Raw genomic sequence first — 13,676 nt, forward strand, 5'->3', positions numbered from 1 at the left:
AACTTTTCCCTTTTTTATGCAGAATTTTTTTTTCTGACAATGAAAAGACTTTAGCTAACAAAAGAAAATGAAAGGTTTAGCAGAATAACAGACACACATCGGTATATACAGTTTTTAGAATTTGGTCCTATTTTAAGTATGTTCTGCCATGCATTGTTTGAAAGTATGTCACACATAAAAACATTATATAAACTAATCATACCTGAAATAATATATCTCAGTCAGTCTTACTATATGTAGCTGTGATATCATCCATTCTTAATGGACATAATCATTGTTAACTTGAGAAATTAAGAGAGAGCTGAATTAGCCCCATAAAAAAGATATGATAGTAAGACTATATGTCTTCTAGACTGATTTCCAAGTAGAGACCATATTGTTTGCACTGCTCTAAATTTACACAAGAGAATTGAACTCACATTATTTTGTTTACTAATGATTCTTAAGAAAGAGGGAAAAAATTTTTTTCAGATTTTTATGTCATCATTTACCTAATTTTTCTTGTTTCATCAGAATGTATAACATACCTTGAATTGTCAGGTTGTGTTTCTAGAAGTAGCTCAAAGGTTAGACCAAGGTATTCCCTTTGTACTTAGGCCTAGTCACATTTGTAGTGTGTGATGGCCCATAAACTAATGGGGCTATACTAAGGATTAGCTAATTTAAATACATTAACTATAATGTGACTTCGCCTTCATCTGTTTCCTGTCATAATCTCCTGGCCTCACTCAGACCCATTAAACTGTCATATGCTTTGTGTAACACACTGTAAGATACAGATCCTGGCTATAGGATCGTGATAGTATTGGCCCTGCAAGACGCTTGAGGGGCCTTTAACTGTATGTCACTTTGTGAGCAAACCTGGTCCAGGGGGTTTCCAGGAGGCAAGGCTCCTTCTGCACCGTTGCAGCTTTCATAAACCTTAAAATAAAGATTGCCCATATAAGAGTAGCTTAAACTCCTTTTATGAAAGAAACACACGGTAACTGACCCAAGCTGGATACAAGTATCAGAACAGGAGGGGGCAAATCCCCCAAACTCTGAGATAGTGTCTAGACTCACCTTTGATGTGAAACAGAAGGCAGGAAGTCACTCCTGGGGGTTTGGTTAACTAGAGCTACCTGAAACCCCCAAACACAACACTTTTTGTGTGTTACATACGTAGAGTAAGTTTTACGTAACTTGACATTTACAGTTTAACATGGAGGATAAAACTTTTCTGAAGACCATTTTCATTTGCAAACTCTTAAAACTGCAGTCTGCTTTTCTCTGCCTTCTTTCTAGTCTCACCTGCCAACCGCTATCTCCAGCCTTGGTTCCCCTAAATGGTAAGGGCTGTGCAGAGCACCACTCACTTTAGGCTGTAGCACTCCCTGTCAGAGTTCCTGTACTCTTCAACCTTCAACTGATATTAGAATAATTTTAAGCCTCTATCTAACTTAGTTCTTGAAAGTAAGCTTTTTAAGAGATATTTTCATTATCTCACATACCACTGCCTTCTGATACTGTTTCTTTTTGTCACTGGGCTTAAACAATCCAAGCTAAATGCCTCATTTGATTGTTAAATTCAGGCATACCTACGAAGCAAAGAGAATTGGCCTTTGGAAGATTACAAAGCCTAAGTTTATAAGCCTTGGTTTTTAAAGTACTTTACCTAATAAGGAACAAGATTCCAAAGTCATCATCATAATTTAAATTTTAAATAGTAACAGATTACTCTAGTTTAAAAATAACCAAGTTTTGGCAGATTAGATGTCATTCCTGTGTATTTGTTATTAAGGTTCTAAAAAGAACAGCTCTTAGGATTTTTGGCAGTCAAATGTGTTATAGTACAAGTAATTTAATCATGAAACAAAAATAAGTTACTTTTTTTTCCTTTGGTATCCACTGTTTTTCTTTTTTTTTTTTTCTCCCCATAGTATAAATCTCATGAAGAATAAATTAGATCCAGAAGGATTAGGAATCATATTATTGGGTCCATTTCTTCAAGAATTTTTTCCTGATCAGGTAACATAGTTGAGGAAATATATTTATTGTTTTGTTCTATTGAGATGATCACTTGTGATTGTTTCAGCCTTTTTTCCTACTCCTTTAAAATGTCCTGACATAGGATTGAGACTGAGCAGACGCTGTTACATAAAGACCTTCCTGTCGGGGTCTGGCCCCGGGAGCAGGGTCCACTGAGACCTGTGGAAACTGGTGGAGACCGACTGAAGATAGAATTAGAAATGACGGTAAAGAAAGAGACCTGAGACATAGAGTAGACGACTCTCTCTCCACTCCCCTGCTCCCTTTCCTGCTCTCAAGCAACTACTGTTCATAGATTGGTGTGTGTCTCGTTAGGACTTTCCAAATACTTGGAAAGAAGGTAAAGGTGCCCACAGGTAGGGGCCTAAGCTCCAGGAGAGTTTAGGTTGAGGGAAGAACTTTTGAGGGTAGCAGTGCCATTGCGTGTTGGAACATGTCATCCTCTAAGCTTGGTTAGCAGTTATGTGAGGCTCAGAACTTCCAAGTTACTGCTGTGTGGTTGGCAAGCCATTTCTATTGGCAGCACCTGTCTTGTTTCTTATCTAAGTGAAGAATCTTACTACTAACTCAAACTGTTTAGCTATATAACATGGTCATTTCATCAGGTATCAGTATAGTCTAAATTAATGGTCTTTGTTCCAAAAGAAATGTCAATTTCTCTGCTACTTCTATTATAAAAGAGATGTACTAATAAATAGAAAATTAGCCTAGAGGGAACATTTCAAGATATAATTGCTAAAATTCCTGATATAATTGTTAAAGATAATTTAAGACTGAGACATTAAATTAACAAAGTCGACAGTATTATTAGCATCCACTTCTTGATTACTGAAAAAGAAAAGGAACTCATATTTCCTAAACCTGTATCTATTTGTTGTGGCTATTGTGAATTAAGAAAATGTGTGAGGATATCATCATAGAGGCACTAGGACTTTTTAAAACTTTGGCAAATGCTTCATGAAAAAATATATTTGGGTTTCTGCCATTATTAGACTCTATTAGGTACGGTACCCTATTATTCACATTCCAACCCGTAGGATATTTTTGAAAGTTTGTTTTGGAATCTAGTGTCATGTTTTAGATATCTGGATAAATAATAGTAAATGAGGAAATATTTTACTCTTAATTTTTATATTTCAAGTTTGCTATCAGAACATTTGATAGGAATTTATTTCCTAGTCATGAATATAACAAAAAGATAATATTCCTGTTTTTAATTTCATTTGGGGAAGATTTTTAAAAGCACCTAGGAAATATAAAAGTGAATAGTTACCAACTTTTCTAGAAGTATATGTCTTATGTTTAATTACACTATACTACTTATAGCACCTTATTATCAAGGAATTAATTTAATTGTAGTATTCCTTGAGATAGTGAGAGGTCTCTAGGCACCTTGTTTTATCTACAACAGACTTTCCCATTGGGTTGTACTGTTTCCAAGTTCATCTCTTACTCTTATTTCCTGCTATTCTGAACAAACTCTCTATCCAACCCCAGTCTCATTGCCTCTAGGTAATACATGTTCTTTCCTCAACCAAAGCAGGTGATCCTACTCTTAGTCTTTTAGAGCAGTGGGTTCTCTGTGTGTGGTCTCCAACAACTCATCAGAAATGCCAAGTGTCAGGCCCTCCCCAGACCTTGGGAATCAGGGAGCTTTGGGAAGGGGAGGTGTGTCACTTTTAACTAGCCCCTCACGCAGTTTAGACCGAGGACCCTCTAAAATTTCATTGATACAAAGAATTTGAGAGCTGCTGTTTTAGGGAAAGACCTATCTCAATTCCACCTGTTCCTATCCTTTAACACCTCAGAGTCCCTCTGTAACAGATCTCAGGTTGTGGCCCACACCACTGATACCAAGTACATAGTGACTCACTCATTTGTCCATTAATTGTATATTGCTTTGTACCTAACAGATCAATATAGTGATAATTCAGTAAGCATTGATTTAATCACCACCACCACCCCGAAATGAAGTAAAGTTGCAAAAGTGGTGTCAGAAGGACAGCCAGGAAAATATTTGTCTAATGTCCGTGATCTTTGCAAATGCTCCATTTATGGTACAACTAGAGGACGTGTCCTTGTCGGGAGGGAGAAGCTGATGCAGGCAGAAAGAGTGGGAATATTCCTAAGCTTTTCAACAGTAGAGTGGCCAAGCAGCTACCATCTATTAAGCATCCACTGTGCACCAGGCCCTGTGTACCTTCTAAATTAAATACTGTTATTTCCCCCCATTTTAGCAAGGAGGTAACTGAGGGTTAGAAAACTTAAGACAATTGTTTGTCATACAATTAACAGTAAGTGGCTGGCTAAAGAATCCAACATGGGTCTGTCTGTCCCCAGCATTTAAGCATGTTACTGCTCTTTTATACAGCCTTTTGTTAGTATTTCTGGTTTTTGCCAGTTAATTACTGGGAATAGACAATATAAATTATTAGTGATTTTGTCTTAGTAATTGATTGTATTGCATCTTATACAGTTAAGGAAGTGAGATAAAAAAAATCATAAGACTTAGATTGTAGTTGGGAATGTGAGAAGAGATGATGCAAAGTCAGTCTCGAGTTAATTACTTCGACTATGAAGTTTCCAAAGTAGTAAAGAGCCCACTAGTGCGTTCAGGAAAAACTTTACAGAAAAATGAGAAAGGAGAAGGTATTTTAGAGAGGAGTTTAAAAAAAAAAATCATGAGCACAGGCCAACCGAAGGTCTTTGGTTGGAAAGATGAATTGCATGCTTATCTAAACAATTCAGAAAGGCGAACAGGTGGAGGTGAGACTGAATTTTTGCTGGATTCGAGGTTTTAGATCACAGAACCCCAACCTGCATTGGCTTAAGTGAGAGGAAAAGAAATGAGTGGGAAGGAGTAGCTCAGGAATTAGCACAGCAGCACCGGGACGGTGGCAGGCAGAGTCTCTGCCCCTCCCATCCTTCCCCTCTCTGGAGTGGCTGTGTCCCCTTAGCCCATCTCTCTCTGGGAGCTGATGCCACAGTTGTCAGTAGCTCTATTCCCTTAGTTCCAGTTGGAAAAAGTTCTAAGGAGGGATTCTGCCTAGCCTGGGTCACACATCCCTCTGTGTGTCCCTCGGGTGTGGCCAGAAAAGATCAGCACACAGGTGACATGAAGCAAGGTTAAGACAGTGGGGATAACATCTAAAGGGAGAAAGCAGAAATATGTTCTAGGAAGTATTTTGTGTCTTAGAAGTGTGCCTTTAAAATACAGTGATAAATGCTCGTAGTTAAAATCAGCTACTAGAGAAGAGAGTAGCAGTCAGACTTCCCTGTTCTCCTGTATCTTCAGAAGCAACAGTTTCAGCTACAGGGCTTTCTAGTAGTTAATTCCCTAAAGCTAAGTGTCTTGCTTTAGCAAATGAGTCCCCAATCAAAGAATGATTTAAAAGCTTGCATTTTACTTTAACTGCTAATTAGAAACTGCCTGATACAAAAATATAACTTAACGTTTTTAATAGTACTTTATTTATAATAGGGATCCAGTGGTCCAGAGTCTTTTACTGTCTACCACTACAATGGATTGAAGCAATCAAATTATAATGAAAAGGTATGATAATTCACGTAGTAATTTGTCTTCATCTGGGTGATGAAATAAATGTGAGTATAAAAGGTTTGATTCCCATACACCTGTCCCCTAAAGAGGTTATTCCAGGAACCTCTTTATTGTCACCACATAATTTAAAACTGGTCATCTTTTGACTGGACCAATATATAAAAGTCTGCGTGGGACTTTGGAGAAGTCTTCTCACTACGACAGAATACATCTCCATACATATTGTTACCCTTGGCTATCTGTGTCCATGTTTCTAAATCAACATTAGAGAAACGTTACTGATTAACTTAAATGCAGAAAGGGATAACAGATTTGTGATTAAGGAAAATATTGTGAAATATTAAATCACTCCGAGAATTGCATTAAGTGCTGTCTTACCTTTTACACCACCTAGTGAAGTATTGTTTGTGTGTCCCCATTTTACAGAGGAAGAAACTGATCCATAGAGAGGTAAGCAGCATACCTGAGGTCACACAGCCAGGAAAGGGCAGGGCTGGGAGTGAAACTCGGGTGGTTTGGAGCACGGAGCCTGCGCCACTGTGCTCTGCTGCTCTGTGAACCCCTGAAAAAAGCAGAGGGCAGTTGACTTCCCGATAGTGTCACCTGGTTTAAAACAAAAGGGCTTTTTTAAATTATTATTAAATTCTAGTTCTGTGTACGCTTACATCTCTGATGTCTGCATTTAATCAAGTCAGTCACCGCAGATGCAGCTAATATTGGAAGGATGCCTGACTTTTTAATTTGATCTCATGCTACCTTCACAAACATCTTAATCGAGGGTGACTGCAGAACATAGATCATAATGTAAATTAAATACGTAATTTTAGTATTATTAGGTACAAAATCTTTTCACAAGAATATAATTTATTGAGATATATATTAGCAAAAACTATAAATTGTCAATAAGAAAACTGGGATGCTGTGTCCTAATGTGTGTTAATGAGCGCTTCATCTGTAATAGATTTTGAAGTTCTGCAGAGCTTTGTAATAGGGGGTACTTTATAGTCACTGATTATTATTCACCTACACGGTCCCTGCAAGGTAGGTCAGTCAAATGTTATCCGTATTTTACAGATGAGGCATCTGAGACAGGGAGGTTAAGTGACTCACCCAGGGTCACACAGCAAGTCATTGGCAGAGCAGGGATTAGAACTGAGTTCCTGATTCCCAATCCAGTCTTGGTCTGCTTGGCCACGCTACCTGTGTATAGTAAGTCTTCAAATCATGCTTGTGACAAGCGTCTGACATACTAACAAAAAGATCAGAAATTTTAAAAAATGAAATATTAACGTGACAGTAGAATATAACAAAAAACTCTAAGGCAAAGCATGTATGTCATTAAGTTGCAGAAGTAAAGTGTTTTGAAGTGACTGGGGAGTTAGAAATATGGCAGATTGCGTAGTAAGGGACTACTAAACACAACCGAGGAAACACACGAAAAGAGAAGGCTGGCTAGTGGAGGCCACTAAGGGTAGGTCACAGGGCATTCCCCAAGCACTTCCGCTCTCCTGCCGTGAGCACACAAAGTTTTTTGTTAGGGGCTGTCATATTTAACTGTAATAACCTGACTTACACTACTTGTGCATAACTTGTCAGAAAAGGCAGTTTTGCTTTAGGGAAATGAAAAGTGGGAGTTGTAGATTTTATTAAATTTATATCCCGTAACACTAGAAACAAACTAATACATTAACCAAAACAAAGATGAAAAATACATATTTCACATTAAAGAATGTCTTTACAGCTGCCTAAAGTAATATAAAATTATGCTTTTATGGCATTTAAGGCTAATAAAGTTGTTTCTTTTGGCTCTTTAGTCAAATAACTTATGGCTTTTAGTTTGGAAGAACATGGAACAAGGCAGTGTGTATCTGTTCCATTTAAATTATAGAGTCGAAATTTCTCTTGGTACCAAAAGAAATTCATGACTGAGGAGTGCTTTAATGTCCACTGTGAGCCCTTGTTAACAAGTGAGGGTTTTTGTGGGTGTGAGGGTTTTTGTGGGTGTGTCATGTCTAAAATACTTCTAAGTTGTTTAAGATAATCGGAATCGAATTTTTCCTGGTTTCTGCCACCTAGTTACAGTTTGTACGATCATTGCCACCACATACAAACTACCTGGGTAGTGTCATCCCTCAGCCTCTTCCTATTATTTGAAGTTTTGTTTCTGTCCTGACATCCCTCCTAATCTTACGACAGCTTTCCCTTCCATGAGGCAGCACGAGCAGCCACGTGTCTGGCTAGTAAGCAGAAGGACCTGTAAAAATACCACATAGAAATAATCATCTTTAAAACTTCTTTCAAGTGCTATATATATTATTTGAAAAATATTGTTTGTGAGAAACTGTGTGTGTTTCATCATTCACCTTGATGTTTTAAATCATAATCTTGAATTTTAAAAATCATCTGGTCAGCTAGCAATTAAAATTTGTATTGCCATCTCGTTTATGAATAATGAGATAAGCTTGCTCATGATTTCTGTCACCATAAAATTATACGTAAAGTTTCATAGTAATACTATATTTGCTAGTCTGTAAAAACTGCGTCCCCGCTAAGAATTTGCTAAGAATGTTGATTGACCCTGGTGGCTTTATTTTAACAGGTCATGTATGTAGAAGGGACAGCCGTTGTCATGGGCTTTGAAGACCCCATGCTTCAGACAGATGACACTCCTATTAAACGCTGCCTCCAAACCAAATGGCCCTACATCGAACTACTCTGGACCACAGATCGCTCTCCTTCGCTGAACTAATTTGCCTAAGTATTGACAAGGAAGATCTCAATAACAGATGTTGAAAGAAAAATTCAAGACTAGCAATTGGCTAACTTAAACGAAACACTGATATCATTACTGTAAATAATAATTAAAAACACGTTTTCAGTGTCTAAGCTATGTTTAAATTATTTGTTCTAAAGCTTTATGTTAAAGGTTATCTTATTTTAACCCTTTGTGTGAAATTTACTAGCAAAATTAAGCTTTAATCAAATTTCATCACTTATTGGTCATTTAGCACATTACAAATATAATACCTACAGCATTTATATACTGAGTATCAAAGTTCCTATTTATAAACTTCCACTTTGGGGTTTTATATCAGCTTCCACACCAAAATGCAGAAGAGTTGTTATTTCTTGTCTAAAATATGTTTGGCCCCAGATCCTTTGGCAATTGACTTAACTCTGGCATGTTTACAAAAAGTAGAACTATTAAGGACCATTACCACATATTCACAGATGTATAGGGGATGTATTTTTTAAAACGCTAGAAAACAGAATCTGATAGTCTTAACACTGTTAACTTTTACTGTATTGCCAAATACACTTTTCCAAATTTGTCCCAAAGCCCTGTAAGCCAGCTTTCTTGTATATTTATAAATGTGCTGAATGCATGAGAACATCTGTTATTACATTAGTATATTGTATTATTTATTATGATCCTAGTCAATGGCCTAAATAAACACTGTTTTTCCTTTACCCTGGCAGTTTGTTACATTAAGTGTCACAAAATGAACAAATACATACTTTTGTGTGTGTGCAGTTTTTGGCCGCGCCTGAGTTTGCACCCGCCACCTCCGGCATATGGGGGCAGCACCTTACTCCTTTAAGCCACAGGTGCCCCCCACAAATACATATTTTTAAATGTTCCTACCCAGCAGTCCTGTGAACACAGCATACAGCAAACGAGTAATGGACTCGTACGGACCTTGAATAAGACACCAAACTTTGCACTTACCTAAGAGATCTGCTAACTCAGCAGCAGCACAGGGCCCTGGGTGGCAGCTGTCTAGACCAGTGGGCAAAGATGCAGACACTCCCATCACATTTAGAGAGAGATTTGCTTTATTCTCACAGGTTTGTTACCCAGCAATTTGAAATCAGAATAGCCAAAAACACTTTATTTCCTTTACTTTTGAGCTAACAATTGTTTATTATCCCTTTATTATCCTTTTTTTGTATTTCAGAACTAAATGTTACTTTTAATGGTGTATCACTGTATGAATCTGTTTGCGGACTTGTCTTTTATACACACACAATATAGTTAGGTGGATAATAATACAGGAATAACATAGGAAAAAGGTGATGCAAGATGTTATGTAAACTTCTGATGACATTCTGTTCCATAGTTATGATACTAGCTACCAGAATTACAGCTGTAAAAATGTCAATATTTTTGGTCTAATCTTGGCCCCTTCCAAATGTATGTAAAATATGTTATGCTAGAGTTCTTTTCTCAAACTCTAGTTTCATAATCTTAAATCTCTTAAGGACTGTGCAAAATTACAGTCCTCTTATATTGCTGTATAACAAACCATCTGAAAACTTCATGGCATAAAACAATCATTGTGTTCTGTTCCAGAACCCCTGTAACTCAGGAGTCCTAACAGGGCACAGTGGCAGAAAGATGGCTTGTCTGCTGGCTCAACAGAGAGACTCAGCAACCTGGGGCCAGAACCATCAGGAGGTCTTATTCATGGGACAGGCATAACTGGGACCCCAGCTCTAACAGATGTCAAACTCTACATCAAACACCCATAGGTATATTGTCTCATGCATTGGACCACTTGCCAAAAGAGATTATATGCTGTCAATACAGCAAGTCTAGAAAATCCCAAAAGTTTGGAAACCAAGCAACACACTTCTGAATAACCTCAGGGTCAAGGAGAAACTGCAGTGGGAATTAGAACGTGCTGTTAACTGAATGATAATGAAAATACGGCACAGCAAAATAGTGAAATACAATTAAAGCAATACTTAGAGAAGTAAATGTTTAGCTTTAAATAATTACTGTATATTAGAAAAGTAGAAAGTTTAGAAATTGTCAATCTGGTTTCATCTCTAAAACCATAAATTAGACAAACAAAAGAAGCACATGGGGAAAAAATGAATTTGGACCCCTATCTCATGCCAGTTGCAGAAATTAAATGATCATATATGTAATTGTAAGGGCTAAAACAGTAAAATTCCTGAAAGAAAACTAAGAGTAAATAATTACCTTGGGTTGGGCAATAGTTTCTTAATATTAAAAACACAAATGACTAAAAAGGTAAATCAGACTTCATCACAATTAAAAACTTGTCAAAGGACATAATAGAAAGTCAAATTACAACCCACAGAATGGGAAAATTATCTACAAATTATAAGAACTTCGCACTGTATATAAAGAATTCAGAACAATAAAAAATATTTAAATGGGCAAATGATTTGAAGAGGCATTTCTCCAAAGATGATATACCAATGACCAATAAGCACATGAAAATAAGCTCAGCCTAATTGTTCCTTATAGAAATACAAATCAAAACTGCAAGAAACCGTTTCATTAAAAAGACAAATTAAAAAAACATAATAGCAAGTGTTGGCAAAGACTTGGAGAAACCCTCACACATTTTTGGTGGCAACACTTCAGAAAACAGTTCTGTAGTTCCTTTAAGGAGGAACCTTAGGAACCAGGAACCTTTAACCCTTTAGCCTAGGGTTAAAATACAGAAAGCATACAACCCAGTCACACAAACTCCTAGGGGTATCCCCAAGAGAAATACTGAGAATAGAAAAATGTCATGTAAATGTTCATAGCAACATTATTAATAACCAAAAACATAGAAATAACCTAAGTGTTCATCAACTGACAGCTGGATAAACAAATACAGTACAGATGGTAGCCAGCTTACGGTGATTTGACTTACGAGTTTCTGACTTTACCTTGGTTTTCTCAGGATATTTAGATGCATTTTTGACTTACATATTTATAAGTTGAAGACCATGTGAATGTACATATAATGGGATCTTATTTGGAAATTTTAAAAAAGGAATGACACCTGCTACAGCACAGAATACCTTGGAAAACATTGTGTTAAGTGAAAGAAGCCAGTTGCAAAGGACCACCTGCATGATTCCATTTGCGTGAAGTATCCAGAATAGGCAAAGCATAGACTTGAAGTGGATTAGCAGTTGCCAAAGACTGGGCTGGGGATGGAGTGGAGTAACAGGATTGGGGAGCAACTGCTAATGGGATGAAGCTTCTTTCTGGGGTGATGAAATAGTCTACAATTAGATTCTCTTGATGGCTGTATTCTAAATACACTAAAAACTGAACTGTGAGAATAAAAGATAAAGAGAAACCAACGAAATAGTAGGCTGATATATAATGGGGGGGGCAGCAAATCTGAAAGTAAGTCTCTTTAACATTGATAAACCTAAAAAAAAAAAATCAAGAAAAAATGAGAAATGCAAGTTAGCATCAAGAACAAAAAGGGAACATTATTATAAATTCTCTCGATATTAAAAGGATTGATTGATGAGCTATCTTTTGCTAATTTTAAAATTTAGATCAAATGGACTATTTGAAATAGCAAAACTGACATAAGAAAAAAAAATTATTTCTGTTAAAGAAACTCAGTCCATTAAAATTCTTTCCTCAGTGAAAATTCCTGGCCTAGATAGCTTTACAGGCAAATGCTTCTAAAAAAATTAAAGAAAAAATAATTTTAAACACTTTCAGGAAATAGAAAAAGAAAGAATAATTTTATAATTCATTTTATGAACCCAGAATAACCTTGATACAATACTAAAACCTGGAAAAGGCATCATTAAAAAAATTAAAAGTATTTCCTAGGATCACGAGCACAAAAGCCCCATACAAATAAGTCACACGAATAAATTATACACATAGGTATGTATATAATACATCATGACTCAAAGAAGATTGTTACAGAAGTGAAAAGTTGGCTTAATAATAAAATATAGGTAGCCACGGATCCCCCAGGCTCCACTTCCATGGTTGCTGTGCTCCTATCTCACCCTGTTGTCTCAACTAAGCAGCTCCTGCCTGACCTCCAGTCCGCAGCTCCGGCTCTGAGGCTCCTGCTGCACTGGTCTCATGGCTCCAACATTCCAGTTGTGCCCCCAGGCTCCACCACTAAGGATTCATCACAGCTGCCAGGACCACAGGTCTGTCCTCACAGGCTCCAGCTCTGACCCTGAGGATCAAGTGTTCTCATCATGCCTACAACGCCCCCCAGCCCAGATTCCAGCACTATACCTAGGGACTGAGAGTGCCCCTGAGGACCCACCAGTACTTGCTTGGCCTGCAGAACCACCCTGTGGTTCAACCCAACAGGGATGCTTCACCCTCAAGCTATCATTGCACCTGGACCTGGATCAAGCAAACACCCACAACCACTGCCTAGGTACCCTCATCTAGCTGCCACTTTCACCTGGATGGGGAGACCACAGGCAGAGAAATCCCCTACAATGCCAGCCTCTGTGGAAGAGGTCTTACTCAGCTCCCAACTTGAGCTTCCAACAACAGTCTGGGGAACAACCTACCACTTCACAAGAATACCATCTAGCACCAGCTTGAACTGTGAAAATCAAGGGGAGATGGGAAAAACAGGACAGCTGCATTATAGGCGTTCGGTGCACCTGTCCCTGGTCTGCCAGGTCAATTGTACAGAATAGGGTCCAAAGGCTCTGACCATCTAGGGACCAGTTCTCACTAAGTTAGAGAATCCCCAGCAAAAACTCCCCAGCTCTGAGCTGGGAGAATAGGATTCAGATGAGCAGAAGCCAGCAAAAGAACTCTGGCAACATGAACAAACAAAACAGTTTGCCATCCCCAAGGGATCACAATGGATATACGCAGTGGACCTGAATCAAAAGAAAATTGTACAAATGTCAGAAACATAGCTCAAGATACAGATGGCAAGTAAGAAAGTTGAAAACCGGGGACAATGGCTGACTGGTAGCAACCCTCGTCAGAGGCTCCTGAGCCAAAAAAGAAAAACTGGATGGAATCAGAGTCTACAAAGCCAAAGACAGGAAGCTGAGCCAAGAAAGAAGTTCGGCAAGCTGTAACTCCAAGGAAGAGCATTCAAGAACGCAAAATAGGCTTGGCACCTGTGGCTCAAGTGGCTAAGGCTCCAGCCACATACACCTAAGGTGGTGGGTTCGAATCCAGCCCAGGCTTGCCAAACAATAATGATGGCTGCAACCAAAAAGTATAGCAGGGCATTGTGGCAGGCACCTGTAGTCCCAGCTACTTGGGAGGCGGAGGCAGGAGACTCACTTGAGCCCAGGAGTTGGAGGTTGCTGTGAG

At 38.2% G+C, this 13,676-nt stretch overlaps 1 protein-coding gene across 7 annotated transcripts in view; it reads left to right on the forward strand.

Annotated features, from left to right (window-relative positions):
• Positions 1–9,056, forward strand: part of MINDY3 (MINDY lysine 48 deubiquitinase 3) — a 73,996-nt gene extending 64,940 nt beyond the window's left edge. For 5 of the 7 annotated variants that reach the window (XM_003786790.2, XM_023511337.1, XM_023511336.1 and 2 more), the window contains 3 exons: positions 1,920–2,007; positions 5,510–5,581; positions 8,187–9,056. In XM_003786790.2, coding sequence (XP_003786838.1) covers positions 1,920–2,007; positions 5,510–5,581; positions 8,187–8,336 — 310 coding nt within the window. In that variant the 3' untranslated portion in view covers positions 8,337–9,056. Of the gene's footprint in view, positions 1–1,919; positions 2,008–5,509; positions 5,582–6,661; positions 6,797–8,186 lie in introns of all 7 variants that reach the window. The other 2 variants (XR_002772470.1, XM_023511335.1) reach the window with 2 other exon arrangements.
• Positions 9,057–13,676: the final 4,620 nt, after the last annotated feature.

This window comes from Otolemur garnettii, unplaced genomic scaffold (genome assembly GCF_000181295.1).
Source record: "Otolemur garnettii isolate 467f Iridium unplaced genomic scaffold, OtoGar3 scaffold00019, whole genome shotgun sequence".
NCBI classification, from domain to species: domain Eukaryota; kingdom Metazoa; phylum Chordata; class Mammalia; order Primates; family Galagidae; genus Otolemur; species Otolemur garnettii.